General features: G+C 43.7%; 2 protein-coding genes across 5 annotated transcripts in view; both read left to right on the top strand.

Annotated features, from left to right (window-relative positions):
• Nucleotides 1-24,262, top strand: part of LOC138405623 (NACHT, LRR and PYD domains-containing protein 5-like) — a 224,199-nt gene that overhangs the window by 63,442 nt on the left and 136,495 nt on the right. Inside the window, exons 13-14 of the mRNA XM_069515397.1 lie at nucleotides 1,558-1,731; nucleotides 4,610-4,783. Of these exons, the coding sequence (XP_069371498.1) occupies nucleotides 1,558-1,731; nucleotides 4,610-4,783 (348 nt within the window). The remainder of the gene's footprint in view (nucleotides 1-1,557; nucleotides 1,732-4,609; nucleotides 4,784-24,262) is intronic.
• LOC138405675 (semaphorin-3D-like) lies at nucleotides 10,566-17,287 on the top strand. 4 transcript variants are annotated; one of them, XM_069515713.1, is made up of 7 exons: nucleotides 10,566-10,760; nucleotides 11,874-11,962; nucleotides 13,539-13,580; nucleotides 13,878-14,035; nucleotides 14,124-14,449; nucleotides 15,239-15,381; nucleotides 15,502-17,287. In XM_069515713.1, the coding sequence occupies exons 1-7, from the start codon at nucleotides 10,703-10,705 to the stop codon at nucleotides 15,994-15,996; spliced, it is 1,311 nt and encodes a 436-aa protein (XP_069371814.1). In that variant the 5' UTR covers nucleotides 10,566-10,702; the 3' UTR covers nucleotides 15,997-17,287. The 4 variants fall into 4 exon arrangements, with proteins under 4 accessions (XP_069371814.1, XP_069371816.1, XP_069371817.1 ...); XM_069515715.1 differs by having other exon boundaries at nucleotides 10,572-10,760; nucleotides 14,124-14,188; XM_069515716.1 differs by lacking the exons at nucleotides 10,566-10,760; nucleotides 11,874-11,962 and adding an exon at nucleotides 12,229-13,113 and having other exon boundaries at nucleotides 14,124-14,188.

A 24,262-nucleotide genomic window follows, 5' to 3' on the forward strand; every position in this document is an offset into this window, starting at 1 on the left:
GGAGAGAAGAACCAGTATTGTCTGATGGATAAAGAAGTGGCCATGCGTCAACGACCCCATCGGTCTCCAGATACGACTGCAGAACCAGAGCAGACTTTGAGAGTGGTGACGGTCTTGTGGAAGAGCGGTCAAGTGTAGGGTCCATGATAGTATTCATGTCTCCCCAAGTAATAATGAGTGAGTGTTAATACCAGGTAATGAGTGAAGAACGTTTCTGAAAGAATCACTATCGTCCCAGTTGGGGGCGTATACATTAGCTAAGAGTAAAGGGCGTTAAATAAAGAGCCAGTTACAATTACATAACGGCCATTTGGGTCAGCTACTACATGGGAGACAATCAATGGAGCTGATTTATGAATCAAAATAGCAGTACCCCTAGCTTTACTGTTGAATTTAGACTGGAACATTTGTCCAACACAATCTTTCTTCATTTTCAGGTGATCTCTATTTTTAGCTGAGTTTGTTGAAGAAATGCAATGTTTACTTTAAGGTGTAAGAGATGAGAGAATACTTGATGACGTTTGATTGGATGGTTAAGTCCCCGAACATTCCAGCTGATTAGATTCATGTGGCAGCCGTTTCTCCCTGAAGTTGAGGGAGCTGGTGTTGCCATCAGAGTTTATGGAAGAAGAAAATGTGAAGGATCATTTTATACCTTTTGTGATGTATCTGAGTTAGCTGTGTAACTCTAGTCGACCTTAGTACGTTCAAACATGACCAAGTAAATACAGATAAAACCTTCAACACAAACAATGAACACATCAACCCCAACCTCCCCATTATCCTCAGTGTCATTCTCTAAAGAAAAACACAAGACTCCCAAAGCTTCCAAGCTTTTTCTGAGATCACACTCTTGGTCTCAGCCACTGTCTCTTTGATAGAAAAGTATTTGAGCTATAATCAGTCTATTAAACTAGTGATTCAATTATCTGATAGAGAATCAACATAAGGTAGAACCCCCCCTTTGTTTTTAATAAACAATCCAATAAAATAAAATATATTAGATAAAGAAAATACCTGCAAATGTACTTAATGGGCCGTCACAACATAAAGAGAGAGAGAGAGAGTCACAGGTTTGGATCATGGCCATAGCCGGAGATCATTGACATATTATGCATAGACTATATAGTGGTAACGTAAACCCCCGGACCGCCCGGGGAATGTAAACGAGCGTACCCTAGCGGAGTTTGCCCTTTGACCTCATGACGTCATTTGTTGTCAAGTGAAGCTATGCCCGAACGCTTCATTTAATACTCATTGAACATAATTCCTCTTCAGACATAACTTGAATCCATTCATTCATTAATCTGGGACATTTTAAATATTCAGCTACTTGTTAAAACTCATCTGTGTTTAGTTCTGGATTTCATAAACTGATCTGCAGGACAGAGACCGAGTCCAAATAATCTATTGTTACTGAATCAGGACTCGTCTTTAGTCCAACATGTCTGATTTCATATTTATCTTCCATGTTATGAGTCTGTGCTGACATGAATATCTGTTATTTTCACACATGAACTCAGATTCATTTACAGTTAAGTTTTATTCTTTCTTCAGGTTGTATCGCTGCAGACTGTCAGAGATCAGCTGTTCTTCTCTGGCTTCAGCTCTGAGGTCAAACCCCTCTCATCTGAGAGAACTGGATCTGAGTGGAAACAAGCTGCAGGACTCAGGAGTGAAGGAGCTGTGTGGTCTTCTACAGAGTCCAACCTGTCCACTGGAGACTCTGAGGTCAGTTCACTGACTGACTTTTGTAGATCTCATATCTATAACACAGCATTTATACACAGTTCATCTCATTTAATACTCATTGTATTATTTTTTTAATTATTTTATTTCCCTTTTTTATCATCAACATACAGCAGCTTTGTAATCCAGTAAGTGCTAAATGCTAATACAGAGGTGTACCTGTTGCATCTTCGTCCCCTCCCCTCTACATGTCCCTCCCCCCGAAAACAAAAAACATCTCATACACAACAAATAGAAACAAACAAACAAAACAATAGTAATAGTGACAATAATATCTCTAAATAAAAAGATGAACAAACAAAACAAAAGGATAAACAATAACATGAAATGAAGTCAAATGTCAACTTTCACAAGAAAAACTTCAGGCAAAACAACAACAAATAATAATGAGCAAATGTCCATACAATCCAGTAAAGAGGAAGACATATATGTCAATCACAGCTGCCTCCATGTCAAATGTTTTACACCTTGGTTCAAACACAAATCAGTCACAGAAGGGTACACAGCTTTAGCGTCTTCATGTGTGCTAGAAATGGTTGCCACGTCTTATCCAATGTACCTGTTGAACCACCTAACGTCCACCTTATTTTCTCCAAATGTAAAACTTCAGAAGTTCTGGAGTCCATAGCACATGAGTGGGAGAGGCCTCCTGCTTCCATTTCACAAGGAGAAGTCTCCGAGCAATTAGGGAGGCGAAAGCAATAGCATTGGAGTAATGTTTGGGAAGGAGAGCGTCTTCAGAAACTCCTCCAGAAATTGCAATCAAAGGGGGAGGGGTTAAATTGAGTCCAAACACCTCAGAGAATGTCTCAAATATAGACGTCCAATAATTGTGAAGATTTGGACAAGTCCAAAAAGTATGAATGAGGGAACCTGTTTCTGCCTTACATCTGTTGCATAAGGGCTCTAACCCTGGATCAATCTTTGCTCATGTTTCCTTTGACAAATGAAGCCATGTAGAACCTTCAATTGTAGGAGTCCATGTCTGGCACAGATGGAGGAAGAACGTACTCTATGAAGGACAGACTGCCACATGTCCTCTGTTATTGTGTTTAGAACAAGGTCCATCTGTTTGGAGATGTACTGGAAGAAATCCTTCATCAGATAGCAGGAGAGGGTTAAGCCTCCATGAGTAAATAGAATTTTGATGAGGAGAGCTGAGCTCTAATACCAGAGGGCTATGATCAGATATTACAATACTATTATACGTGCATGCTTTTACCTGAGATAATCACTTTTTATCAACCAAAAAGTCATGGATGCACGAGTATGTTTGATGTACAGGAGAGAAGAACCAGTGTTGTCTGATGGATAAAGAAGTGGCCGTGCGTCAACGACCCCATCGGTCTCCAGATACGACTGCAGAACCAGAGCAGACTTTGAGAGTGGTGACGGTCTTGTGGAAGAGCGGTCAAGTGTAGGGTCCATGATAGTATTCATGTCTCCCCAAGTAATAATGAGTGAGTGTTAATACCAGGTAATGAGTGAAGAGCGTTTCTGAAAGAATCACTATCGTCCCAGTTGGGGGCGTATACATTAGCTAAGAGTAAAGGGGCGTTAAATAAAGAGCCAGTTACAATTACATAACGGCCATTTGGGTCAGCTACTACATGGGAGACAATCAATGGAGCTGATTTATGAATCAAAATAGCAGTACCCCTAGCTTTACTGTTGAATTTAGACTGGAACATTTGTCCAACACAATCTTTCTTCATTTTCAGGTGATCTCTATTTTTAGCTGAGTTTGTTGAAGAAATGCAATGTTGACTTTAAGGTGTAAGAGATGAGAGAATACTTGATGACGTTTGATTGGATGGTTAAGTCCCCGAACATTCCAGCTGATTAGATTCATGTGGCAGCCGTTTCTCCCTGAAGTTGAGGGAGCAGGTGTTGCCATCAGAGTTTATGGAAGAAGAAAATGTGAAGGATCATTTTATACCTTTTGTGATGTATCTGAGTTAGCTGTGTAACTCTAGTCGACCTTAGTACGTTCAAACATGACCAAGTGAATACTGATAAAACCTTCAACACAAACAATGAACACATCAACCCCAACCTCCCCATTATCCTCAGTGTCATTCTCTAAAGAAAAACACAAGACTCCCAAAGCTTCCAAGCTTTTTCTGAGATCACACTCTTGGTCTCAGCCACTGTCTCTTTGATAGAAAAGTATTTGAGCTATAATCAGTCTATTAAACTAGTGATTCAATTATCTGATAGAGAATCAACATAAGGTAGAACCCCCCCCCCCTTTTGTTTTTAATAAACAATCCAATAAAATAAAATATATTAGATAAAGAAAATACCTGCAAATGTACTTAATGGGCCATCACAACATAAAGAGAGAGAGAGAGAGAGAGAGAGAGAGAGTCACAGGTTTGGATCATGGCCATAGCCGGAGATCATTGACATATTATGCATAGACTATATAGTGGTAACGTAAACCCCCGGACCGCCCGGGGAATGTAAACGAGCGTACCCTAGCGGAGTTTGCCCTTTGACCTCATGACGTCATTTGTTGTCAAGTGAAGCTATGCCCGAACGCTTCATTTAATACTCATTGAACATAATTCCTCTTCAGACATAACTTGAATCCATTCATTCATTCATCTGTGACATTTTAAATATTCAGCTACTTGTTAAAACTCATCTGTGTTTAGTTCTGGATTTCATAAACTGATCTGCAGGACAGAGACCGGGTCCAAATAATCTATTGTTACTGAATCAGGACTCGTCTTTAGTCCAACATGTCTGATTTCATATTTATCTTCCATGTTATGAGTCTGTGCTGACATGAATATCTGTTATTTTCACACATGAACTCAGATTCATTTACAGTTAAGTTTTATTCTTTCTTCAGGTTGAGTCTCTGCAGACTGTCAGAGATCAGCTGTTCTTCTCTGGCTTCAGCTCTGAGGTCAAACCCCTCTCATCTGAGAGAACTGGATCTGAGTAACAACGAGCTGCAGGACTCAGGAGTGAAGGAGCTGTGTGGTCTTCTACAGAGTCCAACCTGTCCACTGGAGACTCTGAGGTCAGTTCACTGACTTTTGTAGATCTCATATCTATAACACAGCATTTATACACAGTTCATCTCATTTAATACTCATTGTATTATTTTTTATAATCTTATTTTCCTTTTTTATCATCAACATACAGCAGCTTTGTAATCCAGTAAGTGCTAAATGCTAATACAGAGGTGTGTCTGTTGCATTTTCGTCCCCTCCCCTCTACATGTCCCTCCCCCCGAAAACAAAAAACATCTCATACACAACAAATAGAAACAAACAAACAAAACAATAGTAATAGTGACAATAATATCTGTAAATAAAAAGATGAACAAACAAAACAAAAGGATAAACAATAACATGAAATGAAGTCAAATGTCAACTTTCACAAGAAAAACTTCAGGCAAAACAACAACAAATGATAATGAGCAAATGTCCATACAATCCAGTAAAGAGGAAGACATATATGTCAATCACAGCTGCCTCCATGTCAAATGTTTTACACCTTGGTTCAAACACAAATCAGTCACAGAAGGGTACACAGCTTTAGCGTCTTCATGTGTGCTAGAAATGGTTGCCACGTCTTATCCAATGTACCTGTTGAACCACCTAACGTCCACCTTATTTTCTCCAGATGTAAAAACTTCAGAAGTTCTGGAGTCCATAGCACATGAGTGGGAGAGGCCTCCTGCTTCCATTTCACAAGGAGAAGTCTCCGAGCAATTAGGGAGGCGAAAGCAATAGCATTGGAGTAATGTTTGGGAAGGAGAGCGTCTTCAGAAACTCCTCCAGAAATTGCAATCAAAGGGGGAGGGGTTAAATTGAGTCCAAACACCTCAGAGAATGTCTCAAATATAGACGTCCAATAATTGTGAAGATTTGGACAAGTCCAAAAAGTATGAATGAGGGAACCTGTGTCTGCCTTACATCTGTTGCATAAGGGCTCTAACCCTGGATCAATCTTTGCTCATGTTTCCTTTGACAAATGAAGCCATGTAGAACCTTCAATTGAGAATCAACATAAGGTAGAACCCCCCCCCCCCTTTTGTTTTTAATAAACAATCCAATAAAATAAAATATGTTAGATAAAGAAAATACCTGCAAATGTACTTAATGGGCCGTCACAACATAAAGAGAGAGAGAGAGAGAGTCACAGGTTTGGATCATGGCCATAGCCGGAGATCATTGACATATTATGCATAGACTATATAGTGGTAACGTAAACCCCCGGACCGCCCGGGGAATGTAAACGAGCGTACCCTAGCGGAGTTTGCCCTTTGACCTCATGACGTCATTTGTTGTCAAGTGAAGCTATGCCCGAACGCTTCATTTAATACTCATTGAACATAATTCCTCTTCAGACATAACTTGAATCCATTCATTCATTAATCTGGGACATTTTAAATATTCAGCTACTTGTTAAAACTCATCTGTGTTTAGTTCTGGATTTCATAAACTGATCTGCAGGACAGAGACCGGGTCCAAATAATCTATTGTTACTGAATCAGGACTCGTCTTTAGTCCAACATGTCTGATTTCATATTTATCTTCCATGTTATGAGTCTGTGCTGACATGAATATCTGTTATTTTCACACATGAACTCAGATTCATTTACAGTTAAGTTTTATTCTTTCTTCAGGTTGTGGAGCTGCACTCTGTCAGAGATCAGCTGTTCTTCTCTGGCTTCAGCTCTGAGGTCAAACCCCTCTCATCTGAGAGAACTGGATCTGAGTAACAACAAGCTGCAGGACTCAGGAGTGAAGGAGCTGTGTGGTCTTCTACAGAGTCCAACCTGTCCACTGGAGACTCTGAGGTCAGGTCCTTAAATCCTTGAATGTTCAGTGTTCCAAATTTCTTTCTTATTTGGTCATTATCTATCGAAATCGAACTGTCTCCGTTCTGCTCACTGTCCCTCAGTCATCTGTCCCTCACCCAGCCTGTCAGTCACGTCCACCTCATCAGTCCAACTCCATTCATAAAGTTTCAGTGAGTAACATGTGGACAGAGACCGAGCACTCGTCCTCCTCAGGTTCTCAACAATAAGACACGTTCTTATTGAAGCACGTTGGACAGTTGATGAGTATAGAACCAAACAGGAAGTGACTGTCAGGAGCCATCTCTACTTTAAACAGTGTTTAATGACACAAACCTACTCAGTGACCAAACACACAGAGAAGAAGGTGATGAATGAAACAATGGTCCAACATGTCTGATGTGATATTTATCTTCAGGTCACAGACTGGACTGAGGTCAGCAGCATGTTGAGAGTCTGTGTTGACATGATGACGATCCACAATAACAGGAGGACACATTCAAACATTCACATTTCTTTATCCAGGTTGAGTCTCCGTGTCCAAATAATCTGTTGTTACTGAATCAGGACTCGTCTTTAGTCCAACATGTCTGATTTCATATTTATCTTCCATGTTATGAGTCTGTGCTGACATGAATATCTGTTATTTTCACACATGAACTCAGATTCATTTACAGTTAAGTTTTATTCTTTCTTCAGGTTGAGGAGCTGCAGTCTGTCAGAGATCAGCTGTTCTTCTCTGGCTTCAGCTCTGAGGTCAAACCCCTCTCATCTGAGAGAACTGGATCTGAGATACAACGAGCTGCAGGACTCAGGAGTGAAGGAGCTGTGTGGTCTTCTACAGAGTCCAACCTGTCCACTGGAGACTCTGAGGTCAGTAGATGGTTGGAGTCGGTCCACGCTGCTTTCATCAGTATTTTACTAAACACAGTCAGTATCACAGTAAAGATCCAGGGTCTGGACCAGAAGCAGGATTTGTGGTTATCAGGTTAACTTCAGGTTTAGTTTTTTCAGTCCTACGAAGCTCGTTCACTTCTCATCAGGGTAAATCACCATGGTAACTGATGATGGACGGCTAACATGCTCCGGAGCAGGTGAAGTTGGAGATCAACCTGTTTAAAAGCTCCGCCCACTGAGCAAAGTAACTACACTGTTGTGTGGACATGTTGAAGTGTCTTCGTAGTTCAGGCCTCAGTGTTTCCTCAGTGAAGCTGTGAGAGGACAACGATGACAGACTTCAGGATTGGACAGAAACACAGAGAGACAACAGTCGGCCAATCAGACGAGCCAGAAGCCGGTTGTGATCGTTTGATTGATGTGAAGACGACAGTTGCTGTTGTTTTCATGTGAACAGGAAGTGAAGCTGGACCACAGCTGACAGCCTCACATGATGAGCAGAGACGTCTTCATCTGATCTGAGACACTTTGTTCTCTCACTTCATCAGTGAACAACTGATCAGTTGGCTCTTTGTCACAGCTCTGAGATCAGTGTCCTGAAGCCTCAGAGAAGCATCATCACCATGGTAACCATGAGCTGTCTCTACAGAGCAGAAGCTCTGCTGAGGTCCATCTGTCTCATCTGTCCATCTGTCTCATCTGTCCACTGACAGTTTGTCAGAAGCACATGTTCATCAACACACAGTGAAACATGTCTTCACCTGTAACAGCAGGAAATCCACCTCTCAAGTGTCCACTCTGCACTTTCACATGCAGAGGAAACACACGTGATGGTCAAAGTGTGTGCAGCTCTTAGCGTGTTCATTCCAACACGTGAACATGAAGCAGAGAGGAAGCTGCTCCACCTCTGAACAGGACTGAAGTCCCTGCTGCTCTTTATACTGGATGTGCTGCATCACTGACTCACAGCTGATGAAGTGAGTCTCTGTAAACACTGATGTCTTCTTCTCTCAACAGATGGAGACTGTGATCTTTGTGAAGGTGACTGTGAAGAGGACAGTGTGAAGAGGACAGTGTGAAGAGGACAGTGTGTGTGGACGGAGGCTGAGCTGTGTCCTGATGATCCAGAGGCTGAAGCTGCAGCAGCTTGTGTGTAGTCTCCAATTCACCCAACCCCTCATCTGCATGTGTTTGGACTGTGAGATGAAGCCGGAGCACCTGGAGAAAACACGGGGAGAACATGCAAACTGCACACAGAGACACCGCATCTGAACCGGGATTCAAACCACGAACCTTCTTGCCCCAAAATCTTGCCCCTCGTTATGGATTGTGTTTATTCACATGAAGAATGTGTTTATTGAAATGACACCCAGCAGAATATATAAACCCTCTATACAGAGTCACATCTAGTGTATCTAAGTCTGTCTTTATCATTGTCCACCTTTGTCCCTCAGTATATGTCCATGTGTGTATAACCACATTTCCCCCCTTTCTGCAAGGGCAGGACACAAAGTGAAACCCATTTAAATCACTTTGAGTCAGACACATGAATTTCATCGTATGAATTCAGTTTGCTGTAGTTTGAGTTTGGAAAAGGCTTCAGGTGCAAACCTCCTTTTTTCTTCAATGTCTGTTTGTGGCTCTGCGTGTTTGTTTGATTTACAAATGACATGAATCAGTGTTACATGAAAGGGTTTTACAACGAGGACCAAACAGGTTCTGATAAAGATCAGAGGAGAACCAACATGATCCAGAATCAAAGACACTCAGTTCCAGCTGCTAAATGCAGAAGAACAGCTGGGACAACATCTGGGGTTGTGTCACTGTGAAAGTTACAGCGCCCCCTGTTGGCATCTGGTAAAATATATATTACGTGACCGCGATAAAATATCGTGTGAATGAAAAAAATAATTCAGAGCCACGAGATCTGAATCTGTTGTTTACTAAAGACGAGGGGACGTGAAGTGAAGACGCCTCTTGATGAGAAACCTTTGAATCCCAGGATGTGGTGTCTGTCTGCACTGTCTCTGAGGACACACACTGAGGACACACTGTCTCTGAGGACACACACTGTCTGCACGGACTCTGAGGACATGTAGTATAATTTTTGGCCATTAAACCATGTCACTTATGAATGTCACTGTATACCTTTAAGAATCTGCACTACAAACTAAGGTGTGATTGAAACATGATTTACTACTGATTACAATAAGTTTGTGAATGTAATTACGAATCAAACCATATATTCTGTGTGTAACAAGCAGTATGAGGTGATTGTATAACTTGTGTGAAGAAATATTAATCTTTTTAAAAAGACAAACTGACCGAATTGTAACATAATGGTGTCAAATGTAAGCACAATATCTTTTAAAAAATACTAAGCTGATTAAGCAAAAGATAATGGTGTCAAGAATAAGCAAAGTTAGTGTAAGATCCCAACATGCCCAGTGGAAATTTCCAGAGCTAGAAAATTGACCAATGACCTACTGCCACGTGTGGCCCCGAAATGATGATAACCAATGAAAAGCTGACAGGTTTGGTCTCTAAAGGGTTTATAAGACAACACCACACTACTGTTAGGCAGAGTTCTTCTCTGGTGAAGCTCCGGCTCGCTACTGAATGCTCTCTGGTTTTTTGTCGACAATAAACTCTGCTGCTTTTTATTCGACTGAAATTTTGGACTTTTGGACCACGAGTGAAACTTAGTTTTCATCACAACAGACACACTAACTCTGAGGACACACTGTCTCTGAGGACACACACTAAGGACATACACTGTCTCTGAGGACACACACTGAGGACACACTAACTCTGAGGACACACACTGTCTCTGAGGACACACACTAAGGACACACACTGTCTCTGAGGACACACACTGAGGACACACACTGTCTCTGAGGACACACACTGAGGACACACACTGTCTCTGAGGACACACACTAAGGACACACACTGTCTCTGAGGACACACACTGAGGACACACACTGTCTCTGAGGACACATACTGAGGACACACACTGTCTCTGAGGACACACACTGTCTCTGAGGACACACACTGAGGACACCCACTAACTCTGAGGACACACACTGTCTCTAGTTTCAGGTCTTCTTCAAAACAGCTGATGATCATTTGGTCAATTAGGATCATGAGGCGACAGGTGGGCGTGTCCTCGAGTTCTCAGTCAGGCTCCACCCCCTGCTCAAATATGGTTACTCCTGTTTTCAAAAAATCAAGATGGCGCTGAACGAGATGTTTGACGTGAGGCTTCAGAGCTGCAGCTCACAAACCGAAGGTGACGTCACGGTGGTTTGATTCTTGGCTGCGTCTGATATTTGATATTTTAGAGCTTGGAGCAAATGTTCCCAGGTTTTTACCAGCTGATTTCAAATCACACTGAACAACTTCAACGGAGAGAGTTCATCTTTAGTCCATGGACAGGGGTCGCCAGCCTTTTTGAGACGGAGCTACTTCATGGGAACTGAGTCATACGAAGGGCTGCCAGTTTGATAGTTATATATTATTATTAATGATAAATGATTCTCATCTGTGTGAAGACACTGATCACGTTCATGATTTCTCACAGTAATTATCAACATTGACTTAACAAGGTGGGAAACAGATGATATCAGGGTTCAACACTTTATTTCTATGAATCTCAGCAAGTGTTTACATTTTCAGACGATCACTTCTTCAACATTTCATCAGACAAATGTTCCATTTTCACGAGCCACCGACCGACCGCTAACAAATCATAGTCAGGAGTCAACTTCAGAGTGAGAATAAACATTTGACAGAATCAAAAATAAATCATTCAATGAATTAGAAACGCATATCAAATCTAAGACGCAGCTCACTGGTGAGTTGTGTTATTTTTAGAACAGGCCTGCGGGCGACTCATGTGGTCCTTGGGGGCGACCTGGTGCCCACGGGCACCGTGTTGGTGACCCCTGGTGTAGGGTATAGGTTCGTTTGACACACACACTCACTGTAAACATACATGTGCAAAGGAGATTTCCCACAGCACGACCTCTGAGGTTTACGAGGCTCCCTGGGATCATTGTAACGTGTGTGTGCGTGTGTGTGTGTGTGTGTGTGTGTGTGTGTGTGCAGTATGTTTACATGCAGATGTCTACATACAATCATCCCATGATATTTTCCTCCATGAGCAGATTCATGTGATTTCCTCATGTTCTCAGTGAACATGTGTAAACACATTGGCTGCTTTGACTGTAGCAGCTGGTTTGTGTAGCAGTTGTGTGTTGTTGGTTACTACGGTTACCACTGTAGGATGTGTGATGTGTGCACCATGAGTTTTCTCTCTTCATTGTATATTTAGTTATTTTGGATTTATTGTGAATGTGGATGAAATGTGCGTTGACTCGAACGCTCTCCTGTTGCCGTGCAGATGATGGGAAGGTGGTGAAGGCGGTGTCGGTCATCAAACACAACTGGGACACAGAGGAGCTCATTCTGGAGGAGCTGACCGTCTTCCAGGTGACGTAGAGTTTCAATACTGCTTCTGATCCAGGAACCAAAAGAACTCGAGCTTCCACAGGAAGCTTCGTGTTTTTTTACCCACTGTGTGAAGTTTCTCACAGTCTCTCCAGCCCCCGACCCAAGAAATACTGGAGCAAGAGGTTGGAAGCATATAAAGTACGGTGATTTGAGCTGGTTCCATTACGCTGCTGCCACTAAACTGTGAGAAAGAAAATCAGAAGGCTGACGACGTTTTCATGGTTTTATCTTTTAACAGAACTACTTCTTAGGATGAAACATGTTCGTCCGTATCATTTTTCACTTTGATTTGATTTGTGGAAATCATTTCACTGCTCTTCTTCGTTCTCTGTGAATCCTGACACACACACACACACACACACACACACACACACACGCAGGACTTTAATGCCTAAAACCCAAGTTTGTTGTAATGTCTCTCACTGCTCATCTTCCAGCTCTGCACCCTGTGATGTTCTGTGTGTGCGTGTAGTTTTTCAGTGGAACGTGTTCATCTGGACAAACTCCCCAAAAGAGAAACAAGCAGATATCAGGACGCATATTTCCCAAGATCCTCTGTGTTTACAAACGGACCAGGAAGACGAGCAGAGAGATGACAAAAATAGGAAAAGCACATTTTTGTGTGTTTCTGTTTTTAAACAGATGAAGAAGATGAGGAGGAAGAACAAGGAGAGGATGAAAGAAAAGGGAAAGAGAATCAAAACACTGTGCAGGTGAAGGGAAGGAAGGACGAGAACAAACAAACAGGAAACCAGGCGTTCGTTGTTTACCAACAACTGAGACAGGAACTGAGTCATTTCTGGGTGTAAAGAGCCGGAAGTGACCGTACAGCTGCAGGAGCAACTGACAGGTTGTTTGGATCCTGACTGGGTTTCAGGTCGGAGGCTGTAGTCGGTCGGTCTGTGGGCTTTGAGTTTCCTTCATCCACCCCTCGGCTCATTCAGAGCGGTCGAGGGTCACTGACTCTCCTCTGTGAGGCCATGAAATGAGTCAGTGGTCCAGAAAAATGGAGCTCGGGGGTAATTTATCCACCTGATGGAGAGAGAGACTCATTAGATTTCTGACCTCAGAGCGAGGCCGCAGCATTTAACGTTCACCTCAACCTCTGCACGGCTGAAATATCAGTTCAGGTAAAGATCAGTCACCGTTTCTGTGTCGGTCACATGAGCCTCCACTCCTCCTTTTATTTTCCAGCTTTGTCTTCAGACTGTGTGGTTTGTTGCGACTGAATGAACGAAGCTCAGTGAAGAACTATTTCAAACGGCGTCTTTAAGGCTCCTGAGGTCGTTAGAAAACTGAGACACACAAACATTGAACACCAGGCTGTGAAGAAGACGAGGGAGAAGAGGAGTTTTCATGTTCAGTGTGATCAACTTGAATTTCTAAAATGAAATGTGACACAATCTGGTATCAAATGCATAGAAATGTGTCTGTTAATAAATCTACGTGGATTCGTTCGGCTCATCGTAAACAGCTGTAGATGCACGTTGGTATAAACGTGTGTTTTTGTGTGAAGCAACAGAAACATTCATCCATTTTTCTTTTTATTCCACAGAGTCCGACTCCCATCCTGAGCATGAAGCTGTCGACCAAGAGGGTGCGTCCTCTGACTTTTGTTTACATGCACGGAAACCATCTGATGCGAACATTTCTCGTACAAGTTTCAGCAAAAGTCGCGCGTGCTTAGGACGACACCAATCTGACATTGGGGGATGGGGAAAGAATAAGAAACCCAATAGGATCCTTGCAGCCGTCACTGCTCAGGCTCTAATTAGTCCAGTAAATGTTGTGTTCAAAGTTGTGTTGTTTAGTTGAGACTTGTGTTGTTGTTACAACAGTATAATGAACTCTCAATAAAATCAATCTCTCTCTGTGTCGTCCGTCTCGACCACAGCAACAGCTGTACGTGTCCGGCGAGCTCAGCGTGGCCCAGCTGGGGCTCCAGAGGTGCGAGCTGTACGGGACGGACTGTGCTAAGTGTTGTCTGGCCAGAGACCCCTACTGCTCCTGGGATGGACAGACCTGCTCCAGGTTCTTCCCCACCAGCAAGAGGTAGAGAGGGACAGAGGGGTAATGAGGACACCACACATTCATAACAGTTACCACATGTACATCACACTTTCCCCTGGTTTGGTGTTAGGCGGGCACGGAGACAGGATGTGAAGTATGGAGACCCCTGGAGTCAGTGCCCAGTCACAGAGGACGGTGAGTTTGATATGAAGTCTCTTTATATCAGAGGATCTGAGAGGAGGATTTCCTCCATCGATCATGTGTTTAAAGTGACGCAGCGATGGAACGCAGAACCACGGTGGTCTTCGCTGTTCGTCCACATAAGAGATCGGCATAAATCCACAGCTGTGTTTGATTCTCACGTCTGGATCCATCCAGAAGCTCCAGCTCCTCCTGTGTTCAGTCTGAGCAGGGTCTTCAGTTTGTCCTGTGTTTATACTGGAAATGTACTTGAAGGTAAATTACAATGTCTCTCATTAGAGCTCGCACCTTCGCCAAAGCCTCATGGTCCCTTCAAATATATAAATGTGTTAGTGCTGATTTATTGCATCAAGATCCAAACTGATCTCCTACAATACGATGCACAGAGGGAAAGAAGGACCTGCTAAAATATTGACGTTTTATCATTTCAGCCTTGATGCTTTTTCATGTCTGATTTTGAAGTTTAATGTTCAGCTTTGTTCTAAAGTCACAGTTTGATCAACATAATTACTGTAATAAATATATAGTATATAGAAAGTATAAAATATGTATATAAATATACAAATATTTGACCTTTTTTAACTACCTTCAAAAATAGTATCACAGATAGTAAATTCTATTTACTACTGAATGCAACAGGAACACACTGAATATTTAAACAGTTCATTTTGTACAATAATTAATTCAGCAAGAACATTTTCCTAATGTTTGATTATTTCTCCAAAACCAAAGTTTCAACTGTTGCACGATAACAAACCAATAAAGTTTCTACAGATTTAAAATACCTTCTTGAATATTCTCTGCTGCAGGTAGACATGAGGCGCACTCTAGGGGCCGTTCTGTGTAACTGCAGTTTTCTCCGCTTCAACACAGTGGCAGTAAAGATTATTGAAGTTAAAAAAATGATGAAGTGGTTGACATCTCAGAAATGTTTCTTTAGTTTCTCTTCCTGTTTAGAATGTGTGTTCCTCCTTTTTTCGATTCACACCAATCACCTGGTGAATATTTCCCCTGATCTGTGTTTCTCTTCTTTCTCCTCGTCAGACTCTGACGCTGTGGAAGAGAAGTCGGTGTACGGCGTGGAGGGAAACTCCACCTTCCTGGAGTGTGTTCCTTGGTCACCTCCGGCCGAGCTCAGGTGGACGGTGCAGCGGCACACGGGCAGCTCGCAGCAAACTGAGGACAGAGTGAGTCTGAATCAGTCAACATCTGCTGGAGACGTATCAGAGGAGAAGACATGATGAGATTCAGTTTATACACACAAACACATTTTGTCACCATGAAACCTGCTTCTCTCTCTCTCTCAGCTTCCTCACAGCGCTGACGACCGCTCTCTCCACATGAAGCGTGGTTTGCTGGTTCAACGCCTGGAGCTGGCTGACGCAGGCGTCTACACCTGCAGCAGCCATGAGCACTCCTACAGCCAGGTCCTGGCCCGATACCGCGTTCACATCATCCCCAACCACAGCCTCCACCCAGCTGCCCGACACCAGCAGAGCCACGGCCCCAACCACGGGAAGACTGGCCCGGTGGGGGGAGCCCTACCTGTGTTCCTGGGCCAGTCCGGGGCCTCTCACCCGCCGTCGTCTCTGCCGGGACTTGGGAACTCGTGGCCGCCGCAGCACCGGAGCTACAAGGACCTGCACATGGTGGGGACCAAGAGTCTGAGCGTGGACGAGTACTGTGAGCAGCTGTGGTACCGAGAGAAGCGCCGGCAGCAGAAGCTCCGCACTCTGAAGCTGAAACAGGAGAGCAGGAAAGCTCGGGTGAGGAGGAACAACCCTCCTGAGGTTCCTCTCTAGTCGGCTGCAGGACAAAGACTCTGGACAACAGCTCCTGTGAACTCAGAGGACAAGAACGCTTTGTTTTTGAGCAAATCATTCCAATGGGTAAAAAATCATTAAAGACCGAGTGTCATGAAAACAAGAGAGTAGTATTTACCTCACCTGAATATCCGACACCACAGAAAACATGGAAAGAGCAGTGTAGAAAGGTTCTTTGTCTCTGAACTCATGTCGTCATTATGGTTTGGAACACAGAGCAGCTGAAACCTGACGTCATCAGGCGTCTGATTCATAGACTGTAAATAAAGTTTGGTGAAGCGTCTCCACTTTCTCCCTCCATCCAGAAATAAAGCTGAAACATCTCACGTAGGAACACTACCACCTCACGATGCTGACGTCATGAAGAGTCAGAGTCTGATTAGGGGATGGAGCCGTGGTATCCAGGTCTAACCCGTACACCTATCAGTCAGTCTCAGCTGTCAATCATGACGTCTCCGCCTCTTTTTATATCATCAAATAAATGGATTCAAACCAAACGGATCAGAAACACTTCAGTGAGACAAGAACGACCTGAAATCACAGAAACATCTTTGACAAACATTTATCTAACGTCTATTCTAACTTTTTTAGTTTGGTCCATGTCCCGTCTGCTAATGTGGAGGAGGACCTATACCGCAGCCAGCCACCAGGGGGCAATTGAGAGGATTTGGCTTCACGTTAGGGAGCTGCCATGTCGTCCATCTTTATCTACAGCCTCTGCTCTGAATCATGAATCAGCTCCAAGGTTCCAAGACTGTTCGGTGTGAGACTTGTTTCCTCGTGGATCCTTGTTGACGGTTTAAAAGACAGATTCTGTGTTAAATGTTTTATTATTAGTTCAAAGAAAAGATTTGACAAAGAGACGAGCGGCCTCAATTATTTACTAACAACGCTTTGATGCTTTTAATGCAAAGTTTAATTAGAAGACTCAAGTTTACCAGAATCTCTCTCTCTCTCTCTCTCTCACACACACACACACACACACACAGATATGTAGAATGACAGAAGACTTCATAGTAAAAGTATTTGCCCAGTTTACTGCCACATGTAAACTTGTATTTTTCTACATGTATTTATGTATTGCTGATCTACACTGATGGGATCTAGACCTCATACTTATGACAGTGGGTGGATTAAAGGCCTGAGTGGAAACGCACACGTGAAATGGACCTCGCTTGAAAATACCTTGTATGTACATCTTATCAGTTCTGCCCTGTAGCTAATAATTATTACTCACGACGATGAATATTAAAGAACTCTATTTTTGATAGTTTTCTTCCTTCATGTGTCAGTTTAGTTTTTAGTGTTTAGACTTAAACGAACGTGTGTTTTTCTCTTTCCATCAAATCAAAGCTGTTTTTTTAACGTCACAATTCTCCAATGAGCTTTGAGATCAACTTGTTTTATATTGTATGTGAATAAAACACAGGATGACTACTTACATGTCAAATCAATCCAATTAAAACACGATCAAGGCTTTGGTTGGAAGTTTTTTTGTGGAATAGAATTTACACTTACACATAAGTTTTATCTGTAGTACATATGGAGCAAAGAGGTAATAAGTACTTTCTATGGTGTCATTTCAATTTCATCACGAGAGATAAACATGTATACATGTTATTATTATCTGTAGACTGAGGAAGTCTTTCTGACAAGTGTAAGAAGCAGACATTGTCATTTAATTGACACTGTATAGATCTTTTATATTTGTATACTGTACGTTTAACAGGAACAAGGTTTAGTGTTAGTGTTCAAGGTTCAACAACTTTATTGGCAGAAACAAAGAGAAGGGACAGACAAGGCAGGAAGCTGTGTTCATGTCAAAGTGACTGCTGCTCTCAGAGATTCTCTGTCAAGAGTTTTCACTGCTGACGACTTTATAATGAACTGATTCATTAAAGAGAGAAGAGACGAGACACACACACACACACACACACACTCACACACACACACTCACACACAGACACACACACACACACACACACACACATACAGAGACACACACACACACTCACAGACACACACACACACACACACACACACATACAGAGACACACACACACACTCACAGACACACACACACACACACACACACTCACACACACACACACACACACACACACTCACACACACACACACACACTCACACACACACACACACACTCACACACACTCACACACACACTCACACACACACACTCACACACACACACACACACACACACACTCACACACACACACTCACACACACACTCACACACACACTCACAGACACACACTCACACACACACACACACACACACACACACACACACACACACACACACACTCACAGACACACACACACACACACACACACACACACACTCACACACACTCACACAGTCATGTGATTTCCAGTAAATGCAGAGGGGGAGGAGTCAGTGAAAGTGAAAGTGTTTTCAGACTAAAAAGTTTATGATTCTACACGTCGACAGTTTGAACTGTGAGGAGCAGAAGGAGCAGAAGGAGGAGAAGTGAAGACCGAGGAGCAGAAGGAGCAGAAGGAGGAGAAGTGAAGACTGAGGAGCAGAAGGAGGAGAAGGAGGAGAAGTGAAGACTGAGGAGCAGAAGGAGGAGAAGTGAAGACTGAGGAGCAGAAGGAGGAGAAGGAGGAGAAGTGAAGACTGAGGAGCAGAAGGAGGAGAAGTGAAGACCGAGGAGCAGAAGGAGCAGAAGGAGGAGAAGGAGTGAGTGTTTACAAACATTTATATTATTCTTCCTCCAAACTTTCTTGTAAATGTTCGCTGCTCCTCCCACAAAGTTTGACGCACATTCACACTAAAGACATGAGATCGTGCGCATTTGTCTCGATCTCTGTGCTGTGACTTTTCTACAACGTTCGTCCAGCGGTTCGTTCGCAAATCGCTAAAATACCGAAAACCAAATGCATGGGAGTCAAGGTCTCTCGCCCATTTAGAGCGAGTGGGGACAAAATGGCTGAACCCGTCCGTCCATCAGTTTGTGTGTTTAAACATTTCTCAAAGACACAAACAGACACACATGATTCTTACGGGTCAGCCCCACCATAGTTGAACCAGGAGAATTAGAGCATTAGTTTGAAGACTGGTGCTAGAGCACAGCACTCTGACTGTGTGTGTGTGTGGAAATCTCCAGCACCATTACAGCTGAGTCATGCTAACCTCAACAAGCAGCTTTCACACGACCACAGACTGACAGAGAATATTACACGTGCACGTTTTGTGGTGAGTGAATTAATAACCACGAAGCTGAAGCCTCGTGTGGAAGGAGAGTTTGTGAAGGAGTCCCTCGTAGCATCAGAGGCCTCACCAGAGAAACAGCTCCAGCCTCACCTCCCCTCAGAGGCTGACATGTGAAGACATGCAGCTCATGAGTGACACAGAGCTTACAGACTTTTGTCCCGTCTCTTTTTGCGTCCCTAGGTATGTGTTCATAATAGTGTGGCCCTCGGAGGACTTTATACAAATTGAAATGGCCCTTGATGTGAAAAAGGTTCCTCACCCCTGGTCTATACGATGATGAGGAAACCAAGAGCAAGAGTGAACGCTGCTCACGTCTGTTCAGTTCAGCGTTGAGAACAAATATGAAGGAGCACAACACTGCAGGGATCAATATATTTAACAATGAACTTCAACAGTCTTCTTATGTTCCCGACCACATGATCTCGGTTGTTTAGACATGCTGCAGTATCCTCTCAATGGATTTGAGGACAATCTCTGATCAAGTTAAATAAAGTTAAATTGAATGGACCACTGGCTCTTGAGAGCTGGGGGCGGGAGGCAGTGAAGGAGGCGGCTGCAGCTTGATTGACACGTTCCTCAGCTCTTCACATTTGGCCGCCCTGCCAAAGTGCCGCTCTAGACAATCGTCTAGTTCATTTGTTATATTTGAAGAAACACTGAATCTATGCACCTGGCTTCATTGTGTGTTTGACATCACAGGGTTTTTCCTCTCAGACTGAAGATGAGTGTTTATGTGGAGGAAGAGGACAGAGCAGAGTCTCCAGAGTTCAGCTGTGTGTCTCTGAAGAGGAGGCGCTCCAGAGATCAGCCTCCAGACTTCAGTAATGAACCTGGACCCTCACACACAAAGTAAGAGACCTGCTACAAACATGTGAACCTCCAAACTGAATCCTCAGAGAATGAATCAGTGAATGATGAGTTCTGAATGAAAACATGTTTGTGTTTGCAGAGGTGAGGACCACAGACTGAGAGCAGAGTCTCCAGAGTTCAGCTGTGTGTCTCTGAAGAGTGACCGGTCCAGACATGAGCCTCCAAACTTCAGTAATGAACCTGGACCCTCAGACACAAAGTAAGAGACTGTTTCTACTGTGAACTGATCTGAAGAGGATGTAGTTTCCTCTAGTGTGGCCCCTGCATTAGGACACAGCTTCATTGAAATTGGTGACTAATCTCTCAGAATCCCTCAAAGAGCTCAGACCTCCACCAAGGCCCAACACGCTCCTGATGAAACCACTTTGAAATTCACTAGATCCATTTCACTCATAAACATCAGTCCTCTGAACATCTGGTTCACAGAACACATCCTTCACCAAGTTTACTGGTGATCTGTTCAGTGGTTTTTATAATCCCACTAACGAACCAACCAACCAACACACAAACATACAGGGTGGAAACAAAACCTCCTTGACAGAAGTGATGACGACCTGTGACTGTGACATTTGACTTATCAGGACATGTCTTCACAGAAAGAGGAGGAGGAGTCATGTTTCTGAGGAGGAGCAGTCGTCCCGCTGTGCTTCGTGTCAGGACGTCCTGAAGGATCCAGTCTCCACCAGCTGTGGACACTGGTTCTGCAGACAGTGCATCACCTCATACTGGGACCAGTCTGGTTCTTCAGGAGACTCCTCCTGTCCCCAGTGTGGACAAAGATCCAGAAGAGGAGCTGGAGCTCAGACAGCCGGTCAGAGCAGCACTGTACATGTGTCTGCTGATGTCTTCACTTCTGACAACAGCACATGTTTGATTTTGTTCCTTCATACAGCATCAACATTTCACTTGGTTATAAAAGCACAAAGTTCAAAAGCTTTGATTTCTCTAGTTTTTCTGTATCTGATGAAAACAATCAGCAGATTCTCAGATTCTCTGTCTTTAGTCTCACATTGTTTCTTGTCTTTCAGCAGATCGGGGTCTGCAGGAGGTTTTAGACCAACATAAGATCAGTCTGAGGAGGAGATGTGAACATGTGACTGAAGGAACTGAGGAAACAGGAAGTAGAACCCTCCTCAACAGGATCTACACTGAGCTCTACATCACAGAGGGACAGAGTGAAGAGGTTAATACTGAACATGAGGTGAGGCAGCTTGAGACGGCTTCCAAGAGGAAGAGCCTCCACGACACTCCCATCAAGTGCCACGACATCTTTAAAGCCTCCACTGACCAGCAGAGCAGCATCAGAGTCGTCCTGACCTGCGGCGTCGCTGGCGTTGGAAAAACCTTCTCGGTGCAGAAGTTCACTCTGGACTGGGCAGAGGGTTTAGAAAACCAAGATGTGTGTCTGCTGGTTGTGCTTTCGTTCAGGGAGCTGAACCTGGTGAGAGACGAGCAGCACAGTCTTCTCACGCTGCTCCGTGTTTTCCATCCAACATTACAGAAGCTCACGGCAGAGACGCTCGCTGTCTGTGAACCTGTGATCGTCTTTGACGGCCTGGATGAAAGCAAACTTTCTCTGGACTTCAACCACAGGGAGGTCGTGTCTGAGGTCACACAGAGGTCATCAGTCAACGTGCTGCTGACAAACCTCATCCAGGGGAATCTGCTTCCCTCGGCTCTCGTCTGGATAACCTCCCGACCTGCGGCGGCCAATCAGATCCCTCCTACATGTGTTGACAGGGTGACAGAAGTACGAGGCTTCACTGACGCCCAGAAGGAGGAGTACTTCAGGAGGAGATTCAGTGATGAGGAGCTGAGCAGCAGAATCATCTCACACATCAGGACGTCCAGGAGCCTCCACATCATGTGTCAAATCCCAGTCTTCAGCTGGATCAGTGCTACAGTTCTGGAGCACATGTTGACCACAGACCAGAGAGGAGAGCTGCCCAAGACCCTGACGGACCTGTACTCACACTTCCTGCTGGTTCAGACAAAGAGGAAGAACAACAAGTACGATGGGGGACATGAGACGAGTCCACAGCAGCTGACGGAGGCTGACAGGGACGTTCTTCTGAAGCTGGGGAGGCTGGCACTTAAACATCTGGAGGAAGGAAACATCATGTTCTACCAAGAAGACCTGGAGCAGTGTGGTCTTAATGTCACAGAGGCCTCGGTGTACTCAGGAGTTTGTACTGAGATCTTCAGAAGAGAGTGTGTGATCTTCCAGAAATCAGTCTACTGCTTTGTTCATCTGAGCGTTCAGGAGTTTCTGGCTGCAGTCTACATGTTCCACAGTTACACCGAGAGGAACACAGAAGAACTCTACAACGTCTTGGGAACATATAGGAACACAAGGGGAACCTTCTCCCTGAATTACCTCCTGAAGAGAACCATGAAGAAATCCCTCACCAGTAAAAATGGTCATCTGGATCTGTTTGTTCGCTTCCTTCACGGCCTCAGTCTGGAGTCCAACCAGAGAGTCTTAGGAGGCCTGCTGGGTCGGACAGAGAACAATCCAGAGATCATCCAGAGAATCATCAACAACCTGAAGGAGATGCAGAGTGATAACATTTCTCCTGACAGAAGCATCAACATCTTCCACTGTCTGACTGAGATGAACGACCACTCAGTACATCAGCAGATGCAACAGTTCCTGACGTCAGAGAACAAATCAGAGGAGAAACTCTCTGAGATCCACTGCTCAGCTCTGGCCTACATGCTGCAGATGTCAGAGGAGGTTCTGGATGAGTTGGACCTGGAGAAGTTCAACACATCAAACCAGGGTCGACTGAGACTGATCCCAGCTGTGAGGAACTGCAGGAAGGCTCTGTGAGTCCAGACATGATCAATACCATGTTGAATCAGTGTAGATGAGTCAAACACACACAGTGTTCAATGATTCTCCTTCTTGTGGGCAGCATGGTGTTGTAGTGGTCAACACTGTTAGTGCAGCCTCTCTGTGAGGAGGATGTTCTCCTCCTGTCTGCAGGGTTTTCTCTGGGTTCTCCAGCTTCATCCACAAACCAAAGACATGTAGTGTGTGTGTGTATAATATATGTATACAATAGTACATGTGTACATATGGTATATACACATTCTCATCTCATTGTTGTATATCCAGTATGTTCTAGAAGTTTTCTTGAAGCTGGTGAAAGATGAACTCAGTCTGTTTGATTCACTCCAGAGTTTCTGAGGCTACATTTAAACATGAAACATGACTCGTCAACATTTTGTGCTCAGAGACCGTGAACTGCAGGACTCCGTGTTAAAGTGAAGATCTGGATTCATGATCCGACACCATCGATTAAAAACTGTCGTCTAACTCATCCCAATAAAAAACAGAACAAATGAACGTGAACTTAGTTGAAAAGTTTTAAACATGAACAGTTTATTCTTTCTTCAAACTAGAATTCTCATCCTGTGTCTGTGCACCACCACCAACCAGTGCAGAGTCAGTCCCTGCAGGTCACTGACATGTTGCATTCACAATAATATGAGGTCACTGTAACCTTTGACCTTCGACCACTGAAATCTAATCAGTTGATCTTTGAGTCCAACTGGTCAAAATGTGAAGAAGTTCTCTAAAGACAGACTTGAGACGTCATGTTCAAGTCCTTGACCTCTGACCTTTGACCACCTGAATCTAATGAGGTCATCTGTTAGTCTGAATGAACGCTTGTACCAAATCTGAAAGGATTCTCTTGAGGTGTTTTTAAGATCAAATGTTCAAGAGGCAGAAAGTGGATTAACCAGGGTGAGGGTCACATGATCACGTTTTGTATGAATGTTGTGTTTTCTGATTTTATTCTAACACATTTGATATTTTCTTTAATTACAGACTCGGTGGTTGTTTCCTCTCAGAGACTCACAATGAAGTCGTGGCTTCAGCTCTGAAGTCAAACCCCTCTCATCTGAGAGAACTGGATCTGAGGGACAACAAGCTGCAGGACTCAGGAGTGAAGCTGCTGTGTGCTGGACTGGAGAGTCCAAACTGTCGACTGGAGACTCTGAGGTCAGGTCCTTAAATCCTTGAAGGTTCACTTTTCTAAAGTTCTTTCTTATTTGGTCATTTATTTAAATTGAACTGTCTCAGTTCTGCTCTGCTCACTGTC

Source organism: Paralichthys olivaceus, chromosome 2, assembly GCF_024713975.1.
Source record: "Paralichthys olivaceus isolate ysfri-2021 chromosome 2, ASM2471397v2, whole genome shotgun sequence".
Classification (NCBI taxonomy): Eukaryota; Metazoa; Chordata; class Actinopteri; order Pleuronectiformes; family Paralichthyidae; genus Paralichthys; species Paralichthys olivaceus.